At 45.5% G+C, this 27,865-nt stretch overlaps 2 protein-coding genes across 5 annotated transcripts in view; one reads left to right on the plus strand and one right to left on the minus strand.

The window, feature by feature from the left end:
• Nucleotides 1–20,914, minus strand: part of homer1 (homer scaffold protein 1) — a 31,954-nt gene extending 11,040 nt beyond the window's left edge. For 2 of the 4 annotated variants that reach the window (XM_076993008.1, XM_076993007.1), the window contains exon 1: nt 19,916–20,914. In XM_076993008.1, the coding sequence (XP_076849123.1) occupies nt 19,916–19,920 (5 nt within the window). In that variant the 5' untranslated portion in view covers nt 19,921–20,914. The remainder of the gene's footprint in view (nt 1–19,915) is intronic. The other 2 variants (XM_076993009.1, XM_076993010.1) reach the window with 2 other exon arrangements.
• A 2,449-nt stretch (nt 20,915–23,363) lies between these two features.
• On the plus strand, nt 23,364–27,527 carry LOC143497201 (uncharacterized). Its single transcript, XM_076993035.1, has 2 exons — nt 23,364–23,775; nt 24,325–27,527. Exons 1-2 carry the CDS (start codon nt 23,663–23,665, stop codon nt 26,477–26,479), a joined length of 2,268 nt encoding a protein of 755 aa, XP_076849150.1. The 5' UTR covers nt 23,364–23,662; the 3' UTR covers nt 26,480–27,527.
• The last annotated feature ends 338 nt before the right edge of the window (nt 27,528–27,865 follow it).

Below are 27,865 nucleotides of genomic sequence, written 5' to 3' on the forward strand. Positions count from 1 at the left end.
TTATTCATTTCAGTCGAGCTTCGGTGCCACATCTAAGGTTCATCTAAGGTCAAAACTAGGCCAAAATGGTGGCGACACCCCTAGTGCAATGATCACTGGGTAAAATAAACACTGGAGCTAAATTTCCACCAACAGGGGGCGCTAACTCATGGAGAATCACAGGTGAATGTGAGGGGAGGAGAGTTATTATGATCTACCAATCAGAACAAGAGCCCAAGTGACACCTGAGTACGGTATAGTCCTTCCCTCTCATGCATAAACACAGGCAACAGAGTGTAAGAGACATGAACAGATATGGATCATTAGACATTTCTCTACTACATAATAGAACACTGAATCAAACCAGGTAATGGAAAATAAACTCAATGAATATTGATGCTAATTAAACTGATTTATGATACTCATTACAGCATTTCAACAAACACAACCGGGAAAAATAATGAGAATTAACTCAAAAGAACTTGAATGTTTGGTATAAAAAGCATATGGGCAAATTGCATGCATATGTGTATGTTTTGTGTGTGTGTGTGTGTGTGTGTGTGTGTGTGTGTGTGTGTGTGTGTGTGGCTCTCTCTCTCTCTCTCTCTCTCTCTCTAAAGGATAAAGAATCTGCTGAGTGTGTGGGTGGGATCTCTGTGATAAAGCAGGAACTTTGCATTGTACTTTGTTAAATTTATTCCATCCCTCTGTGTTATTTTAGTCTGACAGGATCCCCCCCCCCCCCCCCCCCCCCCACTTACCTCTGCATCTCTCTCAGTGCACACACACCCAACCACGGAGAAAACAGCAAAACACACTTGCTTAGCCTCTGGCAAAGTTTCAGTGTAAAGATGAAAGCTTGGAAACAGATACAGACACCAGAAAGCCTCAAAGGCACGGACAGAATGACAGAAAGGGAGAGAGAGAGAGAATATGATAGAATGAGAGAGAAAAGTGACGATTGAAGCTATGAATGAGAGTTCTACTCAGCGCAGTACAGAATTGTGTTTGTGTCTGCACGTGTGTATGTGTGCACGCATGTGTGTGAGTGTGTGTAGCTGCACGTGGAACATGGATTTGTACACTACCCTGTCCTCTCTAGTGACATCCATGAATTCTGGGAAATCTTTGTACATGACAGACAAGCAATGCCTGACCCCACTGTGTCTTCCTCCCCTGTTCACCTCAAACGGCTCACCTGACCGCCCTGTCCCACCAGTACACCGTCCATCTAGTGCTGGTAGTGACTCAGACACACTGTAGCCATTAAAATTTTACCCACATTATGGGTCTGTAGGTGATAACAACAACAACACTCATTCAATTATGTACTACAAGTGATTTATTTAAAAGTTATTACAGTGTAATGAATTAATATGCAGTATGTGCTGGGAAGAGGTTCGATGTTCCTTTTAAGAACAGGAGAAACCAAGCCAGTCTAAGAGGGGCTGTGAGGTCAGTGTCAGAGGTAGACTGAACCCTGTCAGGGGAGATGGATCTGTGGATAATGCCCTAAACTCGAAGTATATAAATCAGACTACTGACACACTGAATTAGTCTAGTGGGGTCACATATGCCTACAATACAGCTGTATTTTTATAAGTGTGTGTGTGTGTGTGTGAGAGTGTGTGTGTGTGTGTGTGTAATATATAGAGCTGCAGTCTTCATGGCACCACTATAATAGCCTATTCTGTCCAGCATGTCTCCTGTTCACCGACAGATTGTCCTAATGCCCTGTTAGACACTGCAGCAGGGGAGGTTTTGTCATTTGAATGACAACGACAACTATTGTTATCCAAGGGCACTGTTCAAAGAGACGAGACTGTGTGTGTGTGTGTGTGTGGGGGGGGGGGGGGGGGTACAGAAAGTGTCAGAGTACAGAATCCTCAGTCACTCTGTCAGTTGGACAGCTTTCCACGTGTGTCCGTACAGAAACCTCGTGCCAAGACATCACAATTAGGTAGTCACCATGACAACCAATATTAGTGTAAAAAGAATGAAGTGTGGCGATGGAGATCACTATGGCGACGGATGGTGTCAGAACAGGCATCTGGTTAAAGGTTGTCTCCTATAAAAGCGTCGTCACAACACTGCAATAGAATTATCCTCCCTCCTGACAGTGTGACGTTCTTTAAAGTTGGATAGCATGGGGTGTGCTTGTGGAGACAGAGTATCATATGGAGAAATATTTCATGAGCCACCTCGCACAACTAAAGGAGCGAAAGGGACAACTGCCTGGCATTACATCAGCCAGCCAACCCTCTGCTCTGCCTCCGGGGTTAGATTTACAGAAAAAGAATGAAGCTTTGCTTAGCACACCACCCACCCTGTGCTGGCCTGTGTTCACCACCCACCACAGGTGTGCAAACCACCAGACAGGTGTGCAAACCCACCACAGGTGTGCAAACCACCAGACAGGTGTGCAAACCCACCACAGGTGTGCAGCTCTGACTCTTTAGTCATAGTATTTAAAATTAGTCCTTCTCTTTACCCAAACTACAACTAGGCGTTTTGTGTTAGAACGCAACAGAAAAAGAAAAAACAACTCCAAATTGAAGATATTTTCAAGTATATTTTTTATTTATTTGAAACTGTACTTGAACAACACACAGGTGTACGACACACAGGTGTATGACACACAGGTGTACGAGACACAGGTGTACGAGACACAGGTGCTATTTCAACAGCCTGTAGCAACACAAAGGCACCTGCCACACCTTTACATGTCTTGATGGCAAAACACGACATGCAAAGAACACGTTTCCTGTTTCCTTGCAGGACGGATTACGGCTCCATCTCAGTCACACCTTCACCCTCATCATCCTCATAACATTCCGCCCACTCTTCATCATTGGCTTGTGCGAGTAAGACTGCAGGTGTGGGTGTGTCCCTCTGTCTGTGGCTCCGCCCCCCCAGGGAGAGTTAACACAGTAGATCATTTGAAGCACTGCAGACTAGGAGGGCAGCGACGTCGAAATCACGCCGAGACAAATGACGCTGACGCAGAAGAGTGAAGGAGCAAGAACCATCTTTTATTTCTGGAACTTTCTTGGCATTATCCAGGCACAGTTCAACTCAGTTTCATTATCCAGGCACAGTTCAACTCAGTTTCATTATCCAGGCACAGTTCAACTCAGTTTCATTATCCAGGCACAGTTCAACTCAGTTTCATTATCCACAGTTCAACTCAGTTTCATTATCCAGGCACAGTTCAACTCAGTTTCATTATACAGGCACAGTTCAACTCAGTTTCATTATCCAGGCACAGTTCAACTCAGGTTCATTATCCAGGCACAGTTCAACTCAGTTTCATTATCCAGGCACAGTTCAACTCAGTTTCATTATCCAGGCACAGTTCAACTCAGTTTCATTATCCAGGCACAGTTCAATTCAGTTTCATTATCCAGGCACAGTTCAACTCAGTTTCATTATCCAGGCACAGTTCAACTCAGTTTCAGCTCGAAATTTAGAAAAACAACAGCAGACACCCAAAACCCTTTAAATATCCATTGTTTTACTGCGACTGGGTCAAAGGACCTAGGACAGAGACTGCGGATCTTAAAGTATGAGAGAGACAGAGACGCAGAGGTAAAGTGAGACGGAGAGAGAGAGAGGGAGGAGAGAGAGAGAGAGAGAGAGAGAGAGAGAGAGAGAGAGAGAGATGTGTAATTGGCTGCTTCAGACTTCATAAAGAGCTGATGGGGGCTTTTTCTGGGACAGAGCCATCACGGAGCACTTAGGGACTATTTGTTCTTGCTAGCGTTCCCTCACCTTGACTCTAGCCTCTCCCTCTCCCTCTCTCCCTCTCCCTCTCCCTGACTCTCTCTGAGGGAACACTGCTCCGTCCCTCGTGTTAATTAAGTTATCAGAATGAGGACTGTGTTGGCTGTAATTTAACACGGCGAATCCATATTCATCACACGATGACCCGGTGGCTCTTCGTACACTAACCAAACCTGGCAATCATTTTAATTACAGCCTAAGGTTACATCCGATGGCTAAATCTTTGCAGAGGTTTGCAGAGGGTCCAAAGATCATCTTAACACTTCAAGGCATTCTTATAGCGAGCTGCGATGCGTTCAGTACAACGTCTGCTGTGGAGACATCTTGGATCTTTAGTTCTAAATCAGCACTCTCTGCTCTGAAGTGCTTACATATGCCTGTACACCAAGTAATGTATGGAGTGTATTTCCAATTTGTTCTGATCGTCATTCCCCAGTCATCCCAAAACAGTCGTCCACCATCTCAGTGATACCTCCCCACTCATCTCCTGTCCCACTTGTCGAACAGGGTGTGACGGAGGTCTGGTGTGTAGGATGCTCAGTGTTTTTGGCCTATGCCCATGGATTGGATCCCTGGCACCGGGCAGGGTTGGGCAGGCACTGTGTGAGCAGGGCACTGGTCTACCAGATGGTCAGCATAATGATTTAGTGTTAGTTCATCTGATAGGAACAGCAGCAGTTTAGATTCTAAAAAAAAATGTGTCATATGTTACACTATGACCAAAGGACAGGCTTACATGCAGACGGGCTTAGGTTGAGAGGTGAACTGGCCACAGCTAAGATATCTTGAAAGTAAGTAATGACTAGGCAAAACAAAGTTAGGCATATCCAGAACTGTATTTTTGACTAGTCAAAAGTCATTTAAAGATATCTACAAATAAATTGCAGATCTTGAACATTTTTTATCTAGACGTTTTTTTTTATTTCTGTTATCTTGAATAATTATTCTGACTAGTCGGAATGTGTTTGTAGATATCTTCAATAATCATTTTGTCTAGTCAATACGTCCCAGATTTACGTAGCATTTTGGCGCCAAGCTTGGCACTCTTTGTATTTGCTAATCTAGGGTGACCAGATTTGGGTTTCTGAAAAGGAGGACACATTTTTTGCCGGGGTCATCGGTGTATCGGTGTTTGATATGACACAAATGACATAGTGTCTGTGTAAAAATTGCATTTATTGAACACCACAAAACAACATAGTACGTGCCGTACACATCAAGCACTCTGCCTCATACGGATCACGACCCTGGCGAAAGCACAGGAATTTTTTCTTTAACGCCGTAAACGTTCACTTTCGTTTCGGCTTTGCCGCAGAACCGGCGGACACACGTGCTTTCGCTTCGGGGGTAGACTGGCAGGCCCACGCTTTCTTCTTCACACACACACACACACAATGTAAAGTAGATAGATTTGAGGAGAAGTATGTGACTAATTTGTGCTACAGAGAAACCTGGAATGAAGTGGAATGGAACGGAGTGGCAATTCTAATCACAATGACTGTACATGTATTATGTTTGAGGAAGTCGAACAAAATCCCGGACGATTTTGAAATTCCCCCCGGACATTTTTTAGGTCTCAAAAGTAGGACATGTCCGGGAAAAAGAGGACATCTGGTCACCCTAGCTAATCAGTGGTCTGTACGCGATGTCAGGACAGTCGAACTCGGATTCTCGTGTTTTTAATACGATTTTTAGTGCCGCATAATCCATACTGTTGAGATCTTTCAAGATTGTGCCATTTTTCACGACGCTGAAGTTGGTTACTTATTCGCAGTTTGAGATTCGTTTGGTTACTTATTCGGCGGCTTAAGTGGTTCCTTATTCAAAAAGGGTGTGTTCACGATGCGTGTTTGCAGCCCGCTTTGTTTAAAAGCGATAGATTAAACAAACGAGCGTAGGACAAACATTTAAGAGGTTATTGTTTCCCATACTGATTTTGTGAATGTAGAAAAAAAATAAAAATTTAATGAAAGCATTCCTTTTGTAAATGGTTTCTATTTCAAGTTGTTCCAATTGTACCCGATTTGTACATGATGATTGAATTCGCCAGCATTTCTAACGTAAGGAAACATGTGGGCATAGGTTAACGGATTTAAAGGGGCAGTTTCAGAGGCTTATTGAAGCCCTTATTGATGGTGGGCCAGAGAAATAACAAATGCATCATGAAGAACAGGTCACTCTAAGAGGAACATGATTTTAGCCTGATCCAACATCATTTAATACCTCAAATCTATCTGGAAACACGGCATATTGAGTAGTTAAGCACACAGAAAGCGCACTGAAATGATTCTTTTCAAGAACAGCTAACGCCATTTTAGCCACCCAAAATTCCACAGGCAGCAGTTTCGACGACTCAGCGACATTGCAAAAGGGGCGTAATGCACGCACTTCTTTAATTCAGATATCTAAAAATGTCATTTTGACTAGTCATAATTACGTTAGAGATATCTTAAATAAGAATTACGGATGTGTGACTCATAAAATGACGAATCCAGTGACGTCATTTTAGATATCTTAAAAGCCGTTTTGATCCGTCAAATTGAAATTGCAGATATCTTGAATTGTTCTTCTTACTAGGTAGAATGCAAATGTAGATATCTTGAATTGTTATTCCGGATAGTCAAATTGTAATTGTTACTCGTCAAAACTAATATTTAGATATCCAGAATGTAATTACAGATAATCAGACGAAGCCCATTATATGTTAAAACGGCCTGCCATACTGGTTTATACTCGACGCGCCGCCGGTCCGCGCGGCGAAAATGACGTAATCGCTGTGGCTCCGCCCGTGCGCGAGTGCCGTCGTGCACCTCTCGAATTTTGTAACTTCGCGCGCGCGCCGCGCTTCAGCGCGATGGACAAAGTCATGTTTGCCGTGTTCATACACCTATATAAGGTGGAATTAAAGTACTTGTACGTCACCTTAAAGGTCCATTTCAATATTTCCCAGCACGTTAAACTTAATTAAGTTAAATATTTATACATATACTCGAAATGAATCGAAATAATTCGCTTTTTTATCACATTAGTTTATGGTTGTTTATTTTCAACGTTCTCACGTTTTCACGTTCTCTCATGTTTCGTCCTGGAATTACAAGAGGCTCGTATTTGTTAACGTATCGTTTCGGACAACACTGCAAAGCCATAATTACGTTTGATGCCTGATGTGTATATATACGGTCTCTGGTCAGGTAAAAATGTTCTTTCACCGGTTTTGCAGGGGTTTTTTATTCTCCACTGCCACCTATTGCCACCTATCGTTTCGGAGAACACTGCAGCGACGCTCGCGACGTTCGCGAAAGTATAAACGCCTACACCGCTCGCGCAGGGTCGCGCGAGGTGGGCGGAGCCGCGCGCTACGGTCGCTCGCGAAAGTATAAACCAGTAAAGCCTAGTTTATACTCGACGCGCCGCGAGCGGCGCGAGGGTCCGCGCGGCGAAAATGACGTAATCGCTGTGGCTCCGCCCGTGCGCGAGGGCACCTCTCGAATTTTGTAACTTCGCGCGCGCGCCGCGCTTCAGCGCGATGGACAAAGTCATGTTTGCCGGGTTCATACACCTATACAAGGTGGAATTAAAGCACTTGTACGTCACTTTCAAGGTCCATTTCAATATTTCCCAGCACGTTAAACTTAATTAAGTTAAATATTTATACATATACTCGAAATGAATCGAAATAATTCGCTTTTTTATCACATTAGTTTATGGTTGTTTATTTTCAAAACGCCCAAATCTTAACGTCTTCACATTCTCTCGTGTTTCACCCTGGAATTACAAGAGGTTCGTATTTGTTAACGTATCGTTTCGGACAACACTGCAAAGCCATATTTACGTTTGATGCCTGATTCGGTCAATATTTTCCAGCACGATAAACATAATTAAGTTAAATATTAATACATATACTCGAAATAATTCGCTTTTTATCACATTATTTAATGGTTGTTTATTTTCAAAACGCCCAATCTTAACGTCTTCACGTTCTCTCATGTTTCGTCCTGGAATTACAAGAGGCTCGTATTTGTTAACGTAATTTCAACATTTTAATGTACTTTAGCCTAAATTCCAGCACTTTTCAAACCTGAAACACAAAGCAACGTTAAAATGCGTCAGGTAAATGTTCATTCCCTTTTTTTTGAGGGGTGTTTCTTTATACTACCACATATAGTTTCGGACAACATTGCAAAGCCATATTTACGTTTGATGCCTGATGTGTATATATACGGTCTCTGGTCAGGTAAAAATGTTCTTTCACCGGTTTTGCAGGGGTTTTTTATTCTCCACTGCCACCTATCGCCACCTATCGTTTCGGAGAACACTGCAGCGACGCTCGCGACGTTCGCGAAAGTATAAACGGCTACACCGCTCGCGCAGGGTCGCGCGAGGTGGGCGGAGTAGCGCGCTACGGTCGCTCGCGAAAGTATAAACCAGGCTTAAACCAGGCTTTATACTTGACATGCCGCGAGCGGCGCGAGGGTCCGCGCGGCGAAAATTACGTAATCGCTGAGGCTCCGCCCGTGCGCGAGTGCCTCGCGCGCTGTCGCTGCGCGAGGTCATGCACCTCTCGAATTTTGTTATACTTGACACGCCGCGAGCGGCGCGAGGGTCCGCGCGGCGAAAATTACGTAATCGCTGAGGCTCCGCCCGTGCGTGCACCTCTCGAATTTTGTAACTTCGCGCACGCGCCGCGCTTCAGCGCGATCGACAAAGTCATGTTTGCAGGGTTCATACACCTATACAAGGTGGAATTAAAGCACTTGTACGGCACTTTCAAGGTCCATTTCAATATTTTCCAGCATGATAAACATAATTAAGTTAAATATTAATACATATACTCGAAATGATTCGAAATAATTCGCTTTTTTATCACATTATTTGATGGTTGTTTATTTTCAAAACGCTCAATCTTAACGTCTTCATGTTCTCTCATGTTTCGTCCTGGAATTACAAGAGGCTCGTATTTGTTAACGTAATTTCAACATTTTAATGTACTTTAGCCTAAATTCCAGCACTTTTCAAACCTGAAACACAAAGCAACATCAAAATGCGTCAGGTAAATGTTCATTCCCCCTTTTTTTGAGGGTGTTTCTTTATACTAGCACATATCGTTTCGGACAACACTGCAAAGCCATATTTATGTTTGATGCCTGGTGTATATATACGGTCTCTGGTCAGGTAAAAGTGTTCTTTCCCCGGTTTCGCAGAGGTTTTTTATTCTCCACTGCCACCTATCGCCACCTATCGTTTCGGAGAACACTGCAGCGACGCTCGCGACGTTCGCGAAAGTATAAACGCCTACACCGCTCGCGCAGGGTCGCGCGAGGTGGGCGGAGTCGCGCGCTACGGTCGCTCGCGAAAGTATAAACCAGGCTTTATACTCGACGCGGCGCGAGGGTCCGCGCGGCGAAAATGATGTAATCGCTGTGGCTCCGCCCGTGCGCGAGGGCACCTCTCGAATTTTGTAACTTCGCGCGCGCGCCGCGCTTCAGCGCGATGGACAAAGTCATGTTTGCCGGGTTCATACACCTATACAAGGTGGAATTAAAGCACTTGTACGTCACTTTCAAGGTCCATTTCAATATTTCCCAGCACGTTAAACTTAATTAAGTTAAATATTTATACATATACTCGAAATGAATCGAAATAATTCGCTTTTTTATCACATTAGTTTATGGTTGTTTATTTTCAAAACGCCCAAATCTTAACGTCTTCACATTCTCTCGTGTTTCACCCTGGAATTACAAGAGGTTCGTATTTGTTAACGTATCGTTTCGGACAACACTGCAAAGCCATATTTACGTTTGATGCCTGATTCGGTCAATATTTTCCAGCACGATAAACATAATTAAGTTAAATATTAATACATATACTCGAAATAATTCGCTTTTTATCACATTATTTAATGGTTGTTTATTTTCAAAACGCCCAATCTTAACGTCTTCACGTTCTCTCATGTTTCGTCCTGGAATTACAAGAGGCTCGTATTTGTTAACGTAATTTCAACATTTTAATGTACTTTAGCCTAAATTCCAGCACTTTTCAAACCTGAAACACAAAGCAACGTTAAAATGCGTCAGGTAAATGTTCATTCCCTTTTTTTTGAGGGGTGTTTCTTTATACTACCACATATAGTTTCGGACAACATTGCAAAGCCATATTTACGTTTGATGCCTGATGTGTATATATACGGTCTCTGGTCAGGTAAAAATGTTCTTTCACCGGTTTTGCAGGGGTTTTTTATTCTCCACTGCCACCTATCGCCACCTATCGTTTCGGAGAACACTGCAGCGACGCTCGCGACGTTCGCGAAAGTATAAACGGCTACACCGCTCGCGCAGGGTCGCGCGAGGTGGGCGGAGTAGCGCGCTACGGTCGCTCGCGAAAGTATAAACCAGGCTTAAACCAGGCTTTATACTTGACATGCCGCGAGCGGCGCGAGGGTCCGCGCGGCGAAAATTACGTAATCGCTGAGGCTCCGCCCGTGCGCGAGTGCCTCGCGCGCTGTCGCTGCGCGAGGTCATGCACCTCTCGAATTTTGTTATACTTGACACGCCGCGAGCGGCGCGAGGGTCCGCGCGGCGAAAATTACGTAATCGCTGAGGCTCCGCCCGTGCGTGCACCTCTCGAATTTTGTAACTTCGCGCACGCGCCGCGCTTCAGCGCGATCGACAAAGTCATGTTTGCAGGGTTCATACACCTATACAAGGTGGAATTAAAGCACTTGTACGGCACTTTCAAGGTCCATTTCAATATTTTCCAGCATGATAAACATAATTAAGTTAAATATTAATACATATACTCGAAATGATTCGAAATAATTCGCTTTTTTATCACATTATTTGATGGTTGTTTATTTTCAAAACGCTCAATCTTAACGTCTTCATGTTCTCTCATGTTTCGTCCTGGAATTACAAGAGGCTCGTATTTGTTAACGTAATTTCAACATTTTAATGTACTTTAGCCTAAATTCCAGCACTTTTCAAACCTGAAACACAAAGCAACATCAAAATGCGTCAGGTAAATGTTCATTCCCCCTTTTTTTGAGGGTGTTTCTTTATACTAGCACATATCGTTTCGGACAACACTGCAAAGCCATATTTATGTTTGATGCCTGGTGTATATATACGGTCTCTGGTCAGGTAAAAGTGTTCTTTCCCCGGTTTCGCAGAGGTTTTTTATTCTCCACTGCCACCTATCGCCACCTATCGTTTCGGAGAACACTGCAGCGACGCTCGCGACGTTCGCGAAAGTATAAACGCCTACACCGCTCGCGCAGGGTCGCGCGAGGTGGGCGGAGTCGCGCGCTACGGTCGCTCGCGAAAGTATAAACCAGGCTTTATACTCGACGCGGCGCGAGGGTCCGCGCGGCGAAAATGATGTAATCGCTGTGGCTCCGCCCGTGCGCGAGGGCCTCGCGCGCTGTCGCGGCGCGAGGTCGTGGCGCGAGGTCGTGCACCTCTCGAATTTTGTAACTTCGCGCGCGCGCCGCGCTTCAGCGCGATCGACAAGTCATGTTTGCAGGGTTCATACACCTAAACAAGGTGGAATTAAAGCACTTGTACGGCACTTTAAAGGTCAATTTCAATATTTCCCAGCACGTTAAACTTAATTAAGTTAAATATTTATACATATACTCGAAATGAATCGAAATAATTCGCTTTTTTATCACATTATTTAATGGTTGTTTATTTTTTTTCACGTTCTCTCATGTTTCGTCCTGGAATTACAAGAGGCTCGTATTTGTTAACGTATCGTTTCGGACAACACTGCAAAGCCATAATTACGTTTGATGTCTCTGGTCAGGTAAAAATGTTCTTTCACCGGTTTTGCAGGGTTTTTTTATTCTCCACTGCCACCTATCGACACCTATCGTTTCGGAGAACACTGCAGCGACGCTCGCGACGTTCGCGAAAGTATAAACGCCTACACCGCTCGCGCAAGGTCGCGCGAGGTGGGCGGAGCCGCGCGCTACGGTCGTACTCGACGCCGCGCGCGGCGCGAGGGTCCGCGCGGCGAAAATGACGTAATCGCTGTGGCTCCGCCCGTGCGCGAGGGCCTCGCGCGCTGTCGCGGCGCGAAGTCGTGCACCTCTCGAATTTTGTAACTTCGCGCGCGCGCCGCGCTTCAGCGCGATGGACAAAGTCATGTTTGCCGGGTTCATACACCTATACAAGGTGGAATTAATGCACTTGTACGTCACTTTAAAGGTCCATTTCAATATTTCCCAGCACGTTAAACTTAATTAAGTTAAATATTTATACATATACTCGAAATGATTCGAAATAACTCGCTTTTTCATCACATTATTTAATGGTGGTTTATTTTCAAAACGCCCAATCTTAACGTCTTCACGTTCTCTCATGTTTCGTCCTGGAATTACAAGAGGCTCGTATTTGTTAACGTATCGTTTGGGACAACACTGCAAAGCCATATTTACGTTTGATGCCTGATGTGTATATATACGGTCTCTGGTCAGGTAAAAATGTTCTTTCCCCGGTTTTGCAGGGGTTTTTTATTCTCCACTGCCACCTATCGCCACCTATCATTTCGGAGAACACTGCAGCGACGTTCGCGAAAGTATAAACGCCTACACCGCTCGCGCAGGGTCGCGCGAGGTGGGCGGAGTCGCGCGCTACGGTCGCTCGCGAAAGTATACCAGTGGTGGACGAAGTACACCAATTATGTACTTGAGTAAAAGTACAGTTACCTTGCATTGAATATTACTCAAGTAAAAGTAAAAGTATTCACCTCAATTTTTTACTTGAGTAGAAGTACAAAAGTATCTGCCTTCAAAAATACTTAAGTATTAAAAGTAAAAGTAAAAACCTTTTTTTTTCTTAGCGTCACATCAAAACCCCTAGGCCTACTCGATCAAAAGGTGAACAGGAAACAGTGCCTTACATTTGCCTAGCAAACACAAAATACACAAAACTAGCCTATATTATCCTCACAACATTAATCTCCAAACTTTATCCATATTAATAATTCACACTAGAAAGGTAGACAAGTGGACAAACAGTTTTATATAAAAACATAATTCACCACCAAACAGAACAATAATTTCGAACTGGCCACTTCAGTCCTAGCTTGGGGGACTTTTTCTGAGGTTCTACGTTGTCCACCACATGGCGGGACAGGGAAGCTAGAAGCTCTAGCACCTAGAACTAGAACTGTGTGCAGCCCTACCAACTGAACTCATAATATTAAACTTGGCCGAATAATTAATATAATAATAATCAGAGTTGCCAACTCTCACGCAATGAGCGTGAGACACTCGCATTGACTGTCTTTACCAGAGACCGTTTTCACTCGCACTACACTTCACATACACCCGATTTCTCACACTGAAAAAAAATCTAGTTTATTTACCTCTGATCTACATCTATGATTCAATGAGTTACTAGTTCGCTGTGGCGCCAACCACTGGCGATCGATCGGGACATAATACTTAATTTGTGTCCAACAATTTACACTCGCCGCCACCCCCGCCAACATTTTACACACATGCCGCCGCCCCGCCCCCCAACCCTGATAATAATAATTTTAATAATAATTTTAATAATTTTGCTTCGCTCATATTTACTTGCCTTCGCCTCCCTCATATGAATAAATTGCGAAGTTCGCTTCGCTTGGCCAAATTCGCGTGTATGTGTCCCCGGCTTTAACGTTTGACGTGGGAGTCTCCTGTGTTAAACTGGCGCTTAGCATCTCCACAGATTGCAATTCGGGTACTAGCACATTGCTTTGGATAAAAGCATCTGTTAAATGTAGTGTACTTCAATGTGATATAATTAACCGGGGTATATAAACCTACTAATCTAATGGTGAACTTACTTCGATGTGTTTTTTCAAGTTTGACAGCGATGTGTTCTTCGGAATGCAGAGGAGGAATACGAATAATTCTTCTTTTCGAGGAATACAAACACTTCGGCTAAATAAGGCCAGGGGTGTTGGGGGAAGACATCTGTTGCAGCCATGTCAGATCCTCAGCCATTTAGCGTACAAATCTTAATCTCTTACTGAGCGCTGATTGGTTATAGTCTGTGACATGGTACACTTTTACCTTTCGGTATTTTATTAAGCGTTGATTTAAAAATAAAAAAGGAACGAGATGTTTCTGTAAATGTAACGAAGTGAAAAGTACAAATTTTCGCTTTGAAATGTAGTGAAGTAAAAGTATAAAGTCTTACCAAATAAAAGTACTTGAGTAAAGTACAGATACATGGAAATGTTACTTAAGTACAGTAACGAATTACATTTACTTAGTTACTGTCCACCACTGAAGTATACAGGCTTAAGGCTTAACTGGCTATGGCTAAATGGCTATAAGGCTAACTGGTTATGGCTGATATAAGGCTGAGGCTGAGAAAAAGTCCAGATCATCGGTGGGCAACAAAACACCGAATTGCTAAACTAAAACTAAAGTGCACAGCCTAGCACAGAATTTAACAAAAGAGCACAGTAACAAATCCAGCTGTCTATAACAATCTCCACAAGAAGAATTCACTGGTAGAAAAAAAAAAAGAAACTTGCCAGTTTCTACTAAAAGACTAAACCACCGTTCTGATGACGAAAGTCTTACATCATTCCATTACAGGAGCGCTCACCCCGGGGCACCTTGGTGTTAACAGCCTTGTTCTAGAGAACAGGAGCAATACCTTACATTTACACATTTACAACAGATCTAGTTTTTCATCTAGAGGCCACCAACATCCTAGCAGGAGACTGTCAATCAGAATGCATAGAAAGCATGCGAACAGCAGTCAGCTAAAAGACGCATGTCATGACTTTGCCCTTTGTCGTTTCCAGTTCTTTGTCCTTTCCAGATTTTTGGTCAAGTGGTTTCATTCTTTCACTGGAGGTGTTTGTCTTTGTTTTTTTGTCTTGTAAGGTTTCCTGTAGGCTACATGGTGCTTGTTTTAGAGTGTCAAGTTTGAATGGAAATTCATCCAAAATTCTCAAGGTTACTGATTTGCATTCTAGCACTAAAGTCCCTGCGACCTGTTGCTAAAGGCAATTTTGTGACTTCACCAGCAATACCCGAGAAGGAGACTCATGATAGGGAAAAAAAAGTTTTGGCTCTGAGGTGAAGTTTGGCTGTGGAACTTAAGTGAAATTGTAACTGCGTTTGTCAGTACATGGAGGACATCATTTGTACATGAAGTCACAGGCATGCAGTGTAACTTTGCTACACATGTGAGTCAAATTAGGTTGGATGTGTTTTGGTTTTCCCACCCAAAACTTTCTCCTTAATTTAGTCAAATCTTGTTCCTGCCTGTCAGGCATGTCTCTGACAGCAAGGACTGTCACATGCATCCTCTGAAGAACACATCCAGCCAATCACATGGCATGTTTTCAAGGTCTGGTGTTGGGTAAGGTGGTTATCCAGCCCGTTCTGATGCATGAGCTCACACAGCCGTGATTGGCCAGTGTGGCTGTAATTGACAGGGGAGAGCAAGTACACCACCCCTCCCTCTGTGAGAGGACAGCCAATCTCTCATTCAGGCTCGCGGCCAGAGATGACTGTAGCTTCAAACTCCCGAAATTAGGGTGAACATATGGCAAACACTTTCCTTGTGCATCACTTAGGAGTCCTGGATAAACACAGTTAACAGATGTGATAAACAGTATAATTACCAAACACCACAAAGGTTATGTGGTCTGATGAGTCTTTCAACCTTTTCCTACATGCAGACAGACAGCTCTGAAGCCTTGTAAGGATCTCTTCAAACCATACATGGGGATGGATCCATACACATGGGGATGGATCCATAGCAGAACACCCTTAGTTTCATGAAGGATGGTCTAGTGATCCGCTGCACTAAGCCCAGGACACAGCATGAGAGCATTGCACAAGGCACCAAACCTGTTCTGGTGGCATATGGAGACCCTTATGGGGTACTTATAAATAAAGAACAGGTTTTTATTCTGTCCACTGTACATCCATTCACACCCACAAACAAGAACACTACTAAACACTTAAATACTGCTAAATGCATAAACACTACTGAACAAACATGTAAACAACACAAGCATGCACGTGAAGTAACAGGAAATTATTTTAGTGGTCTTGATTTTATATGATGTCTCATTATGGGCTGACAAAAGACCATGTGTGTGAGAGAGCGTGTGTGGGGGTGTCAATGGGACAACTCACTGTGTGTGTGTGTGTGTGTGTGTGTGTGTGTGTGTGTGTGTGTGTGTGTGTGCACACACTGAATGTAGTTAATAAACTCCATCACAATAGGCAGCTTGTAATATGCGTACTCAGTGACGAAAGTTCTGTCACTTTGCAAAAGAAATCGCCTCATTTTCTTATCACATCTGCAATTCCTCCTTCCTTGTCTCCTAACTGCGCAGACCTGCTCTGTGTTTGCATAAAACAGTCCATCAAATCTGGAAGCAATTCTGCACTGGTCACAACTGAGCTCTTTATTGCCATGTGGTTAGCCAACATTTCACCAGCCACTGTGCCACTCTACGTCACTGAGACTTGAAACCTTTCACATTAATCTAGGACAAGCGTTCCACGACAGAAGATCCACAAAGACCATTAGAGGCAACACCACACAGACTACACTACACTACAGACTTCACTGCACTACAGACGTCATAACAGACATCTCTACTATAGACTTCACTACATTTTTATGCTTTTTTGAATTCCAGCATTTAGTATACTGAGCATTTAGCAAAGTATCTGTATAGTATCCAGTGAGCGATAAGGACTGAATGTAAGATATTGTTGAACTGTGAGGCCCTGTGAACTGTCCATTAAAGTCAGGGCAGCACAAGTGTCTCCAGGGCGACCACTGCACCTCTCAGGACTGGACGTCAGACACGCCTGTCACGCCCACAGGGCGGAGCTTGGAGAGCAGGACTGAATAGCCACACACGGAAGCAGCCTCACTTGAAGCATGAAACAAGCATTTTATCACGCAGGGTCTGCAGCCACTGGTGTCTCACACACGTCTCAAACGTGTGACTCGTCTTTCTGCTCACACCGCTGGTCTTCTAGGCTTTGGAGTCCCCATATAGGTGGACACCAAATGAGACGGAAAAAAAAGGCTGCATGATCTCCATGGCAACGGTCACATGACCACTGACCTGATTGAGCACTGAGCGTCCTCTCCAACCCCCTCTTCACCCTCCCCACCAATCAGGCGAGCACTTCCCTAATGTAGTTACACTCACACAGGCCATAGTCCTACAGGCCGGGGTGGATATACAAACATGCAGGCTCGCTCGCACACACACACACACACACACACACACAGCAGGCAGCAGAGGTCAACACTGGTACTGCTCCCTCCTCTCAGCTCAGGTGCTGGATGAAGCTGGTAAACTATCGACATCTTGGAGTCTCTGAAGATCTCAAGATCTTTCCCACAGACTGAGAGGAGCTTTTCCACGCACACACCTTACACATGCTCAGTTAGTGCACTACTGAACAACAGATCGACAGAGGGTACATAGCTCTTTCTATCACTCACACACACACACACACACACACACACACACACACACACACACACACACACACACACACTGCAGTGTTAAATACCGGGCACAGGCTGAGGGTGAGAGAGTGCCCATCTGCTCACAGTGCAGACACAATCCGACCAATCAAATCCATCTCCAGCCCTCATTATACTCCGAGGCTGTATTCCCCCTGCAGGCTGTGAGCTGGACAGCTCTCTCATATACACGCCTGGGACGTTAATCTCCAGGCACTACACAAGAGAGGTTCACAGGCTTCACACAAGAGGCAGTCTGTGTGGCACAGGGCTGCGGGACTGTGTGTGTTTTCAAAGTCAGTGAGTGGACACAGATGACAGTGTCTGTATGAGTGTGTGTCTGTGCACACACTCCCACACACACATACACACACACACACAAATCACCTCGATTCAAGCTTGATCATCAAAAAAATGGGTGAGAAAGAATAAGGGTGAACACGTTCACGTTTACACTGGATTTCATTCAGACTGTAAAGTGCACTTTACACACTGCTGCTAAATCCAGATTGTAAAGTGCACTTTACACGCTGCTGCTAAATCCAGATTCGCCAGCAGAGTCCTTCCAGAAAGAAGGAACGTGAGCTCTCTGCTCAGAGACGTTCCTCGTGCAGCGTGTCTGCTGGACCTTTATAGGAGCCCGCATAACCAGACGAGAGCAGCAGCCAGGCCCGTCCAGGCATGAAAACGCTTGGTCTACCGTGTGAGAACACGACACCACAACATGAGAGGAACAGACAGGTTCCCGCGGGGCTAGGCGGGACAACTCACTGCCCTCACCACTGCTGCTACAAACTAAAGCGCTCCACTGGCTTAAACCACAAAAAAACACATCAAATATCAGCTGCGGTGTGATAAGACTTTTTTTTCCCTAGCAAGCTTTCTTAAGATACACATATCTTAAGAAAGTGTTAAGATAACACTATCCCACAAACACCACTAACCCCCCTCCATAAATACACACACTTGTAACACCTTCCATACACACACAGACACACCTAACACCCTTCATACACACACACACACACACACACACCTAACACCCTTCATACACACACACACACACACCTAACACCCTTCATACACACACACACACACACACACACACCCCTAACACTCTCCAAGCACACAAGTATCCCTAACACTCTCTCCACACAGACACCCCCCCCCCACACACACACACCTGTGTGTATAATCTGCCAATCCCAGCCTGTATTTTTTTTAAGTCTGTCATTGCATCATCATTTGTCTGGCCAATCAGTGTTCAGTCCTTATATTGTGTATATTCATTAGCTGCACCCCAACAAATGAAAGAGGAGCATTTCAGATACAGCGCCTGGACCGGCCCGTTCCTGGACCGGCCCGTTCCTGGACCGGCCCGTTCCTGGACCGGCCCGTTCCTGGACCGGCCCGTTCCTGGACCGGCCCGTTCCTGGACTGAGTGCTCTGTGGTTCTCAGTTGGATTCCCACATGGCACCGGAAACTGACCACAACTTCTCTGCGCTTCCCATTTCTTGTATTTAGCTTAAGTGTGTGTTTGAAAACATCCCGGTCATGGGCAGTCATGGTCTGGTGGTTAGGGAACTGGTCTTGTGACCGGAGGGTCGTGGGTTCGATCCCCAGACCTGAGGCCCTGACTGAGGTGCCCTTGAGCAAGGCACCTAACCCTCAATTGCTCACTTGTATAAAAATGAGATTTAAAAAATGTAAGTCGCTCTGGATAAGGGCGTCTGCCAAATGCCGTAAATGTAATCCACTACATACTACACTACATCCCCAACCCCACCTGGGTTACGGTCCAGGAGACTGCATCTGTCCACAACCAGGTCCACCAGGCTATGAGACACTACTGAGCCTACACGTCTGTGTGGTGTGATCTCACAACTGGCCCACAGAGACCGGGGCAAACAAACATGGCGGACATCCCTTCAATGGACACCGGTGTCGTCCGGCCCTTTCCCCCAGAGCGGTGAGACACCCGTCAGGGAGATGGGCACAAGCAGAGAACACAGCACTCCTGGATTATTTCATGGAAAGACACAAGACAGCAACTCAAGTGTGGCAGAGACCTCTTTCTCTAATGACTTAAGTGTCTTTCAGCTCTATTATGTCCACTCAAATGTTAAAGTGCCATTCTGCCTGACCTTTTCCTCGTAATTTACCTAAGTCATTTTCTGTAAGTAATTTACCCTCGTGTTAACCGCTTATGCAAACATCCTTATGCAGTGCTGTTCTAGTTAGGTGGCAACAGTGTATTATACACTCAACAAAGTCACAGTCACAAAGACAAAGGTGTTCTACAATGTGTTCAAATGAGACGCAAGCTAATATTTACATGTAGACGTGCATTACAGCAATCAACACGATCTGTAGGTTTAGACATGCTCGGTTCAGTCTGTGCACGAGTGAAACGGGCGCTCTGCACGCGCGCACCGTGAAAGAACGCGCTGTTTTCGCGCGTGCACTCTGGACATCCTCCAATTCAGCATGTCCAGGTGTGTCTGAAAGGTGAGGTGTGAAAGGTGAGGTGTGCTCATGAAACTGCTGATCACACTCAACCCGCTCGTCTGGGAGTCGCAGCACCTAGACGGGCCTACAGGAGCACAGGCTGAACTCCTAACACACGGGCGGTACATACCCCATCTTGCCTTTCCTCGGCCAATCGAGCAGGTTCGGTACTGGAAGCGGTCAGGTTTCGGGACACGCAGAACAGGGTTTCTCCTCTCCACGATCCGCAGCTGCAGTTTCGTGGTAGGCTGGTCGGTTCGGTCGGTTCCGTCGGTTCCGTCTCCCTCAGCCCGACATGGCTCGCAGCGCTAACTCTGGAGGGTGATTATCTTTAACAAACGTGTGTGTGCATGATGACAGAACCAGGCGCGGGTGAAAGTCCAAACGCGTTCGCGATGTTCATTCTGCGTGGCGCAGGATCAAAGCGCCCAGCGCGCGAGCTCCGTGACGCGCGCGCGTCTCACTACAGCGCCGTTAAAATCACCAAATGTTCTCGGATCGCGACGAAATCGGCGTGCAAGATCACAAAGTCCCTTCTTCTGTTCTCCGGGACCGACCCTTACATGTCCGTGTGTCCACTCACGGGGTGTTATCACCTAGCACGCGGCGAACCGACCCCCGCCGGCCGAATGTGCCCAGTCGCGGCGCGTGTTCTGATCCAGAGGCGACGAACGCACCCGAATCTCACTCCACCATTCCGCCCGGGGTGAAGTGGCAGCTCCCGTCGCACTCGCTCGTTCCGTGTTGCAGCTCCCCGGTGCCGCCGGGTCCATCAGAACCGCCCCCAGCGCGCGAGAAGACGCATCAGCACCGGGGATTAAAGCCCCGAACACGCAGCGGTGCCCACAGTGTTAAACCACATCAGCTGACCGTGCAGAACCACGTTCCTCCGTACCGCCTACAGACGGGTGTATTCCCCGGGCTCTATCACTCCCTGCCCTTTACTTCGCCCTTTCTGCCTGTAATAACGGGCCGGTCGGGAGATACCGGGTCGTTATTCGGAGTAACGGCGACGCCTTTGATCTGGACGTGTAACGTGTGTAGCGGATGGAGGTGTAACGCGTGTCCCAGTGTTGCATTAAACCGTCCCTCCCGTCCGCCAGCGCGCCGCCTCAGCCCTGTTCTCCACCCATTCATCACCTCTCCACCTCCCGCACGCCCACAGTGTCACATTAGCACACGTCATCACGACATCATCCCAACCTACGTCATTACAAACGCTACACTCTGACGTAATGGACAACACATGTATTCCGTCACTTCCGGTTATTTGCTCGTGCGACATTTGCTCTAGTCCACAAAGTGCTGTTCTGGACAGAACACGGCAGGAATCAAACGTGGCGGTAATGCATGCAGATGAATGCATTCGACTCGATGGTCTGGCAACTGAGCAGATGAGATGCCTGCTTTTGAAAGTTTAAGAGTTCAAGAGTAACCTGACCTCTTGCTATGATTTCTTGTGAATGATTCACAAATATGATTTTGCACATTTTAGTCGTACCTTACCTGTTGAGACAAACACCATAAAACGTTATGCACTAGCATCACTGGGAAATGAAAGTAAACCGAGCTCAACTGACATCACTGCTCTAAGAATAGTGTAAGGATACTCCACAGTGCACAATACCACCTGCATGTCAGCACGTTTCCACTGTTTGATCTAATGCTGTATAACATGATGGACTTTCATGCCAAAAAGAGAGACATAACATAACATAACACCCCTCCCCCACACACGCACACCACACACACACACACACACACACACACACACACACACACACACACACACACACACACACACACACACACACACACACACAGACTTACTAAGACTTATTCATCCTCATATACGTATATGTTGATCAGGAAATTAATCAGACATAATATTTAACCCTCATTTGTGTCAACTTCTTTTTGTATGTTTCAGGCAATTTAGTTCTATAATCATGAAATTACTATTGCAGAGGCTCTCGGGGGCCATCTTGTGGACAATGACTGAAATACGTGTAGAAGTAATACCCCGCAAGGCGTGTATTCATTCATTCATCCATCCATCCATCCATTCATTCATTCATTCATTCATTCATACATGCTATCACAAAATCCAGGTGATTGTCTCCTTATAATAAACACATAGTTAGAACAGTTTAGGCAAACCTATTTTTTGAATAAATAAAAACACATTAGCGTGTTGCTTTAAAAATGATTTGCTTCTAACGCATCTAGTTAACATGGCATCAAGTAAACTTTAAAATGCCATTTCAGTGGGCACTTTGCTTTTGAGAGACCTTTTCTTCTTAGAAATCCCCAGACACAAGCTGCGTCCCTGGCTGTAGTGACAGTAGGGTGTGTTACTACAGTGGACCAGCTTGTTCTGCTCCAACCCCCCAGGGCTGTGGATGGACCCCCCCCCCCCCCCTGGCACCGTCTGCCCCCCCCCCCCCCATCCCCTGCTCTCTGCCCCCACACATTCTCCTCTCCCGTCTGTACGGCATGTGTTTATGTGGGGCTCGTTAAGAACGCATGGCCTAATTAATATGCTGTGAATAACACGTGTGAAAAGTACAAACGAATGTGTCTTGCTGGTTTGTCTGTCCAGGTTTAGCCAGTAGAAGTAGTCAAACTTCTTTAAATAAAAAGTAACAAGATGCATACATGTGCAGCCGAAGGCTCTCTGTAGATGTGTCTGTACACACACACACACACACACACACACACACACACACACACACACACACACACACACACACACACGCTTCAGATGTCTCCTGTTTCTTGCTCATCTTCTCTTACACATGTGCATAACTAAGGAGACAGGCTTTAACAGGTGACACTACAACCCTCAACCCTAGTTGCTGCCCCCATTTGAAAAGCTAAGACTCTATAAGACATTATTCACATGCTGATATGATTTCTCACAAACATTGGAATAACTGACTCATGTCTGATATATCTGACTTATATCGGATATTACCTCCAGCTGATTTGGGATCAGTGAAGGAGTCTCTCAAAGTCCTTGGTAATAAACAGACACAGGCCATTTTCCAAAATTTGCTATTTATACATTTTTTAATCAAGGTGATTTATCAATCGTTTTAGCGGTACATTTCCCGGGAAGTGTGCGTGTGTTGAGAGGACGCAGGAGACCAGAGACGAGACCCTCCTGGCCAAGAAGTCAGCAGCTTCTTCTAAAAAAAGCTTGATTTGCATCTTCAGTTTTCTAGAGACTCATAACGTTATTTACTGCTGTAATTTGGCACCAAAACCCATCTGCAAAACCAGAAGCTCACAGCCAAGACACATTTCTCCATGTCAAACAGGCCTGTTTCTCTAACAGATACTTTCTGCATTTTATTTGTTTAAATACTATGAAACAGCAGTTGGACAAGCCATGCCCCAGTATATTTGCCACCATCTTCTGCCATTGGTGTGTCTTTGTCTTGTTTTTCTTCGCTGTGTTTGGCTGGGTTGTGTTTCCGAACCTCAGCAAGATGTCCCATAACTGGTGTTTATTTTTAGACTTGGCGAGCGTTTAAGCGCCCAGTATCTGTACTGTGAGACTGATATCAGGAAGACGACACTACCTCCAGTTCTTTAAGGCAAATGAAAATGTGCAAATAAAATGCCACACACGTGAGGATGAGTTAGACTAGTGCGTGCGTTCACGTGGCTGCGTGAGTCTGGTGTGGCGACGCGCGAGCTGTGTGCCGTTGCGTTTTGAGCGGCGGGTAGCGGCCACACGTGATGCCGATCTGTCTATTTAGAGATAACGCTGAGCAAGAGAAAGAGCTCTCTGCTGTAATGACATGAACCTGCGCACCCACAGGTCCCCAAAACAGTGTGGAAATTATTGCTAGAAAACCTGCAAACTAAAATGGACACTGTGGAAAAAGCTGAGCTGGACACTCAGATGACGATGCTGCAAGACACGACGAGAGAAGAAGCAGTGGAGGCCATTAACGATGGTGTGGAGGACCTGAGGAACAGGTGATGTTTGGGTTTATAGTCATGTTAGCATACAGGGTTACAGTTCAAACGTTAGATGTCTGTGTAACCTCTAAGCTGTCAGGTTTGAAACTCTTACCTATTCATTTTATTCTGTTTCTCACAAATGTTCGCATTAAAGTGGTTGGAGTGACTTAAGCAGTCATTATTCTTATAATGAAGGAACTTTAGGCTTGTACTTTTTAAACTTTCATTTATTTATTTATTAAAATGTGTACACTCACCTTTATTCAAAACTCTTTATTGAACCCTATATTGAAAGGTCTGCCACATGACACAAATTTATTTATGACATATCGAGGTTTGATTTGCATCAGCCAGACAGCAGCAGACACAGCAGGAGGTCATGCAAAAGAATGGAATATAAGGTCAAAGAGGTCAAAGGTTGAAGCGAATGAGAATAAGTTGATCTCTATTTAAACTGGAATAGGGGAGGTAATGTAAGAATTGTGTTGGTGAACATCTAAGATAAGTGATCACTGATAAGTGCAACTCAATTTCTATCTTTTCTTTCTCTATATCTTTTGTTAGTCTCCGAGATATAGTCCAAGACAAGACAGTGAAACCAAAACTGCAGTGTCTGATGATGGACCCGGACTTCTCCATGGTAACGGTGCAAGGCGAAGACAGTGGGATCGTCTGGGAGACCGCGTCCAGTCGCTGCTCCACGCCCTGGGCTTCCGAGTTCAGCCCCGTTCCACCAGACCCCTGCCTCAGCCTGCTGCCCAAACACTCCGGGATGGGACGATCCGGAATGGGAGGTTCCGGAATGGCAGGGAAAATCACCTTTGTGATGGACGAGGGTTCTGTGACCAGGAGGAAGAAGAGGAAGCAGGAAGCAACCAGGAAGCGAGCAGCACTTCCCGATGAAGAACCGCCACAACCCGACAGACCAGCCATGGTGGAGATCTCCCTTCCCAACATGAAACCAGAGGAGCGGAGCAACGCGGATGAAAAGACCGACCCAAAGGAGGAGAGACGCCAGCGCCTGTTCCGACTTGTGTCTGAGGGATCAGAGATTCTGAACATCATTGTGCCGCCCAGGATGTCTACAGTGGACGAGGACGAGACCAGCGAGCTGAGGGACAACTTGTCTTACCTCGAAGACACACCCGTCGTAAAACCCAGCGAGACTGCAGACGACCACGAGACATCGGCAGAGACGGAAACTGGAAACACCGAACACATCCTGGCCATTGTGCCGGCACGGCCAGGAACGCTGACGTTGTTACCGCCGGTCAAACCGCCACGTAGAGGAACCACGAGTGAAGACTACTTTGAAAAGTTCACACTGTTGGACCACCAGACCCCCGCAGGGACGCATACAGAGGAGGTGAGCAGAGAACCTGAGATCAGCGCGGAGCACAGAGCAGCGGAGAGTCCAGCTAAAGTCACTGATGCAAAACCGGCACCTGTGATTTCAGACGACTCTGCGTCTGCCAGTGGGCTGGAGATCACCACTGAACTTGTGGACGAGGTTTTTTATGGCGGAGGAAGTGATCCAGAGACTCAACGCTTATCCACAGCAAACGTACAAGCGGATTTGCAGAAATCGCCCCTAAAGGAAAGCGGATCTGCCTTGTTTGGCAGCCAGGAGTCCATCCTCACCCCCATTTTCCTCCCTGAAGGACCTCCGAAGATCATAGACCTGGTCCTGCTGGAGGAGCCAAAGGCCATGGCCTTCATGTACTCGGATCTGTACGCAGACGCGATGGGAAGCAGGACCAAGCAAGATGACACGGAGAGTCTGAGGTCAGAGAAGTCCTTCCACAGTCAGGAGTCTGACTCGGAGGCGAAGGGCTACCTGGAGAAGTTTGTTCTTAAAGACGAGACTCCCGTGATTGTGGTGGATCCTCTTCCCGACATCCCCAAGGAGGACAGAGTGACGATGTGGTCCCAGGATGCGTTTGGCGTAACACAGCATCACAGAAACGAGACGAGGGTACTGGAAGATGAAGATGAGATTACTGATTTCTTTAGAGACAGCGCCAGCTCTTCCCCGTGTGAACCTATGCAGCTGGTCCAGGTGGAGTCAGAAGAAACGAAGGTCCCGTCAAAGACCCGGCGCGTGGCTTTTCAGGACGAGGCTGCAAAGGAAATCAAAAGGACAACAGAGGCGGGACGTTTACAGTCGTCCGAGGAGGACATTGAAATCGCCGAGGCATTTTTACCGCTCGACATTAGCATGGAGCCTCTAGCTGTGGGAACATGGTGGGAAACGGTGAACAAGACATCCGCCACTGCCGAAAACGCCAAACCAACCTGCCACAGAAGGTCTGCCAGGGTCACGCCACACAAAGCGGCTCCTGTCTCAGCTCCCCCGGCTGTCAAACCTACAAGCCCTCCTCACAAACCCTTCCTGGACCTGACCCCTCTTCTTCCAGCACACACACACAAGGACGCAGAGACCCATAAAGAGATGGAAGCAAAAGAAGTAGTAGAAGAGTGTGGCCAGGCCACAAATGGTGTTAGCTTGCCCAGCGCTGAAGGAGACGAGAGTATGGGGGAGAGTCTGGGGTATGAGCTGATCAACAAGCATGAAGCAAGCGAGTTTGTTCAGACGTGTTCACCGCTAGGAGAGTCCGACGCTGCGGGTTTTACTATCGTGGATCACCCTCCTCAGGTGGACGACCTCTACGAAGCTATTGAGGCAGATTTTGAGATTGTAGATGCTCCAGTCTCATAATTGAAAAAGGTCAAACGTAAAATGGTCAAATTTTAGGTCTGGACACACTAAACTTGTGATCTGTAACTATTCATGTGTGAGTTTCTTCTATATCTAGCATATAAAAATGTCTGTAAAAAAATTTCACTCTGTACAGATTTAGCTTTTAAACATATGATTGCTAACAGAACATGAAGACAGTCATGAGATCCTGACAGTGTCACTTCCTGTGTGCCCTGCTGCACACTGACATACTACTGACATACTACTGACATGCTACTGACATGCTACTGACGTGCTACTGACATGCTACTGACATGCTACTGATGTGCTACTGACATACTACTGACATGCTACTGACATGCTACTGACATGCAACTGACATGCTACTGACGTGCTACTGACATGCTACTGACGTGCTACAGATATGCTACTGACGTGCTACTGACATACTACTGACATGCTACTGACATGCTACTGACGTGCTACTGTCATGCAACTGACATGCTACTGACATGCTACTGACATGCTACAGATATGCTACTGACGTGCTACTGACATACTACTGACATGCTACAGACATATTACTGACATGCTACTGACATGCTACAGACATATTACTGACCTGCTACTGACATGCTACTCATCATTCTGAAAAGCCACTGAGCCAATTTACCACACCCAGCTTTTCTGCATTGAAACTTTTTATTTTTGTGCAGCTCATATCACATGATATTATGCAAATGACCCCTCCCCCCATCAATTTAGACCTGCATACTGACACGTAAAACACCCTTGGTATAAATGAATCTCCCGTCTCCGGTGTGTGTTATAATTTGGACATTTGTAAATCCAATGCTAAAACTGCATGTTAAGAACAACCCTCAGGCACACAACAGACGTGTAAGATGTCCATTTTCTGTAAATGTTTTGCATTTTCTGATGCTCTTGTGTATGTAAACACATGTTCAATTAAGAACATCTACATGTATAGTAAATTATGTGCATAAAAACTCATAAAAAGATTTATTGATTCAAACAGTATGTATGTGTACAGACATGATTTAAATCACTGCTATATGGATTTTACAAAAAAAAAAAACCTTATTAAAATATCATTCCAGTAACAACTAGTGTGGAATATTATACACATTTGGATGTTTTAGAACATCTGAATTGTTCACTACTGCTCATCTGAGTGTGTGTCCAGTGGCGATGTGCGTCAGTAATGTGCAAACTGAAGGAACTGCACAGGAAAATGTGTGTTTTTGTGTGTGTGTGTGTGGGGGGGGGGGCACATATAAAGGTAATGAGACTCTCACTATATATACTATCTCACAGTATATTTAGTATAGATTGAATGTGTCAAAATGCATCCCATAAAAATGATAGATGTGTGTGTGTGTG

Source organism: Brachyhypopomus gauderio, unplaced genomic scaffold (genome assembly GCF_052324685.1).
Source record: "Brachyhypopomus gauderio isolate BG-103 unplaced genomic scaffold, BGAUD_0.2 sc102, whole genome shotgun sequence".
Taxonomy (NCBI): Eukaryota; Metazoa; Chordata; class Actinopteri; order Gymnotiformes; family Hypopomidae; genus Brachyhypopomus; species Brachyhypopomus gauderio.

Bases quoted from the DNA above. Each gene is read 5' to 3' on its own strand.
- LOC143497201 (XM_076993035.1), top strand. From the start codon at position 23,663: ATGGACACTGTGGAAAAAGCTGAGCTGGACACTCAGATGACGATGCTG. The intron at 23,776-24,324 runs GTGATGTTTGGG...ATCTTTTGTTAG, and splicing joins GTGGAGGACCTGAGGAACAG to TCTCCGAGATATAGTCCAAG.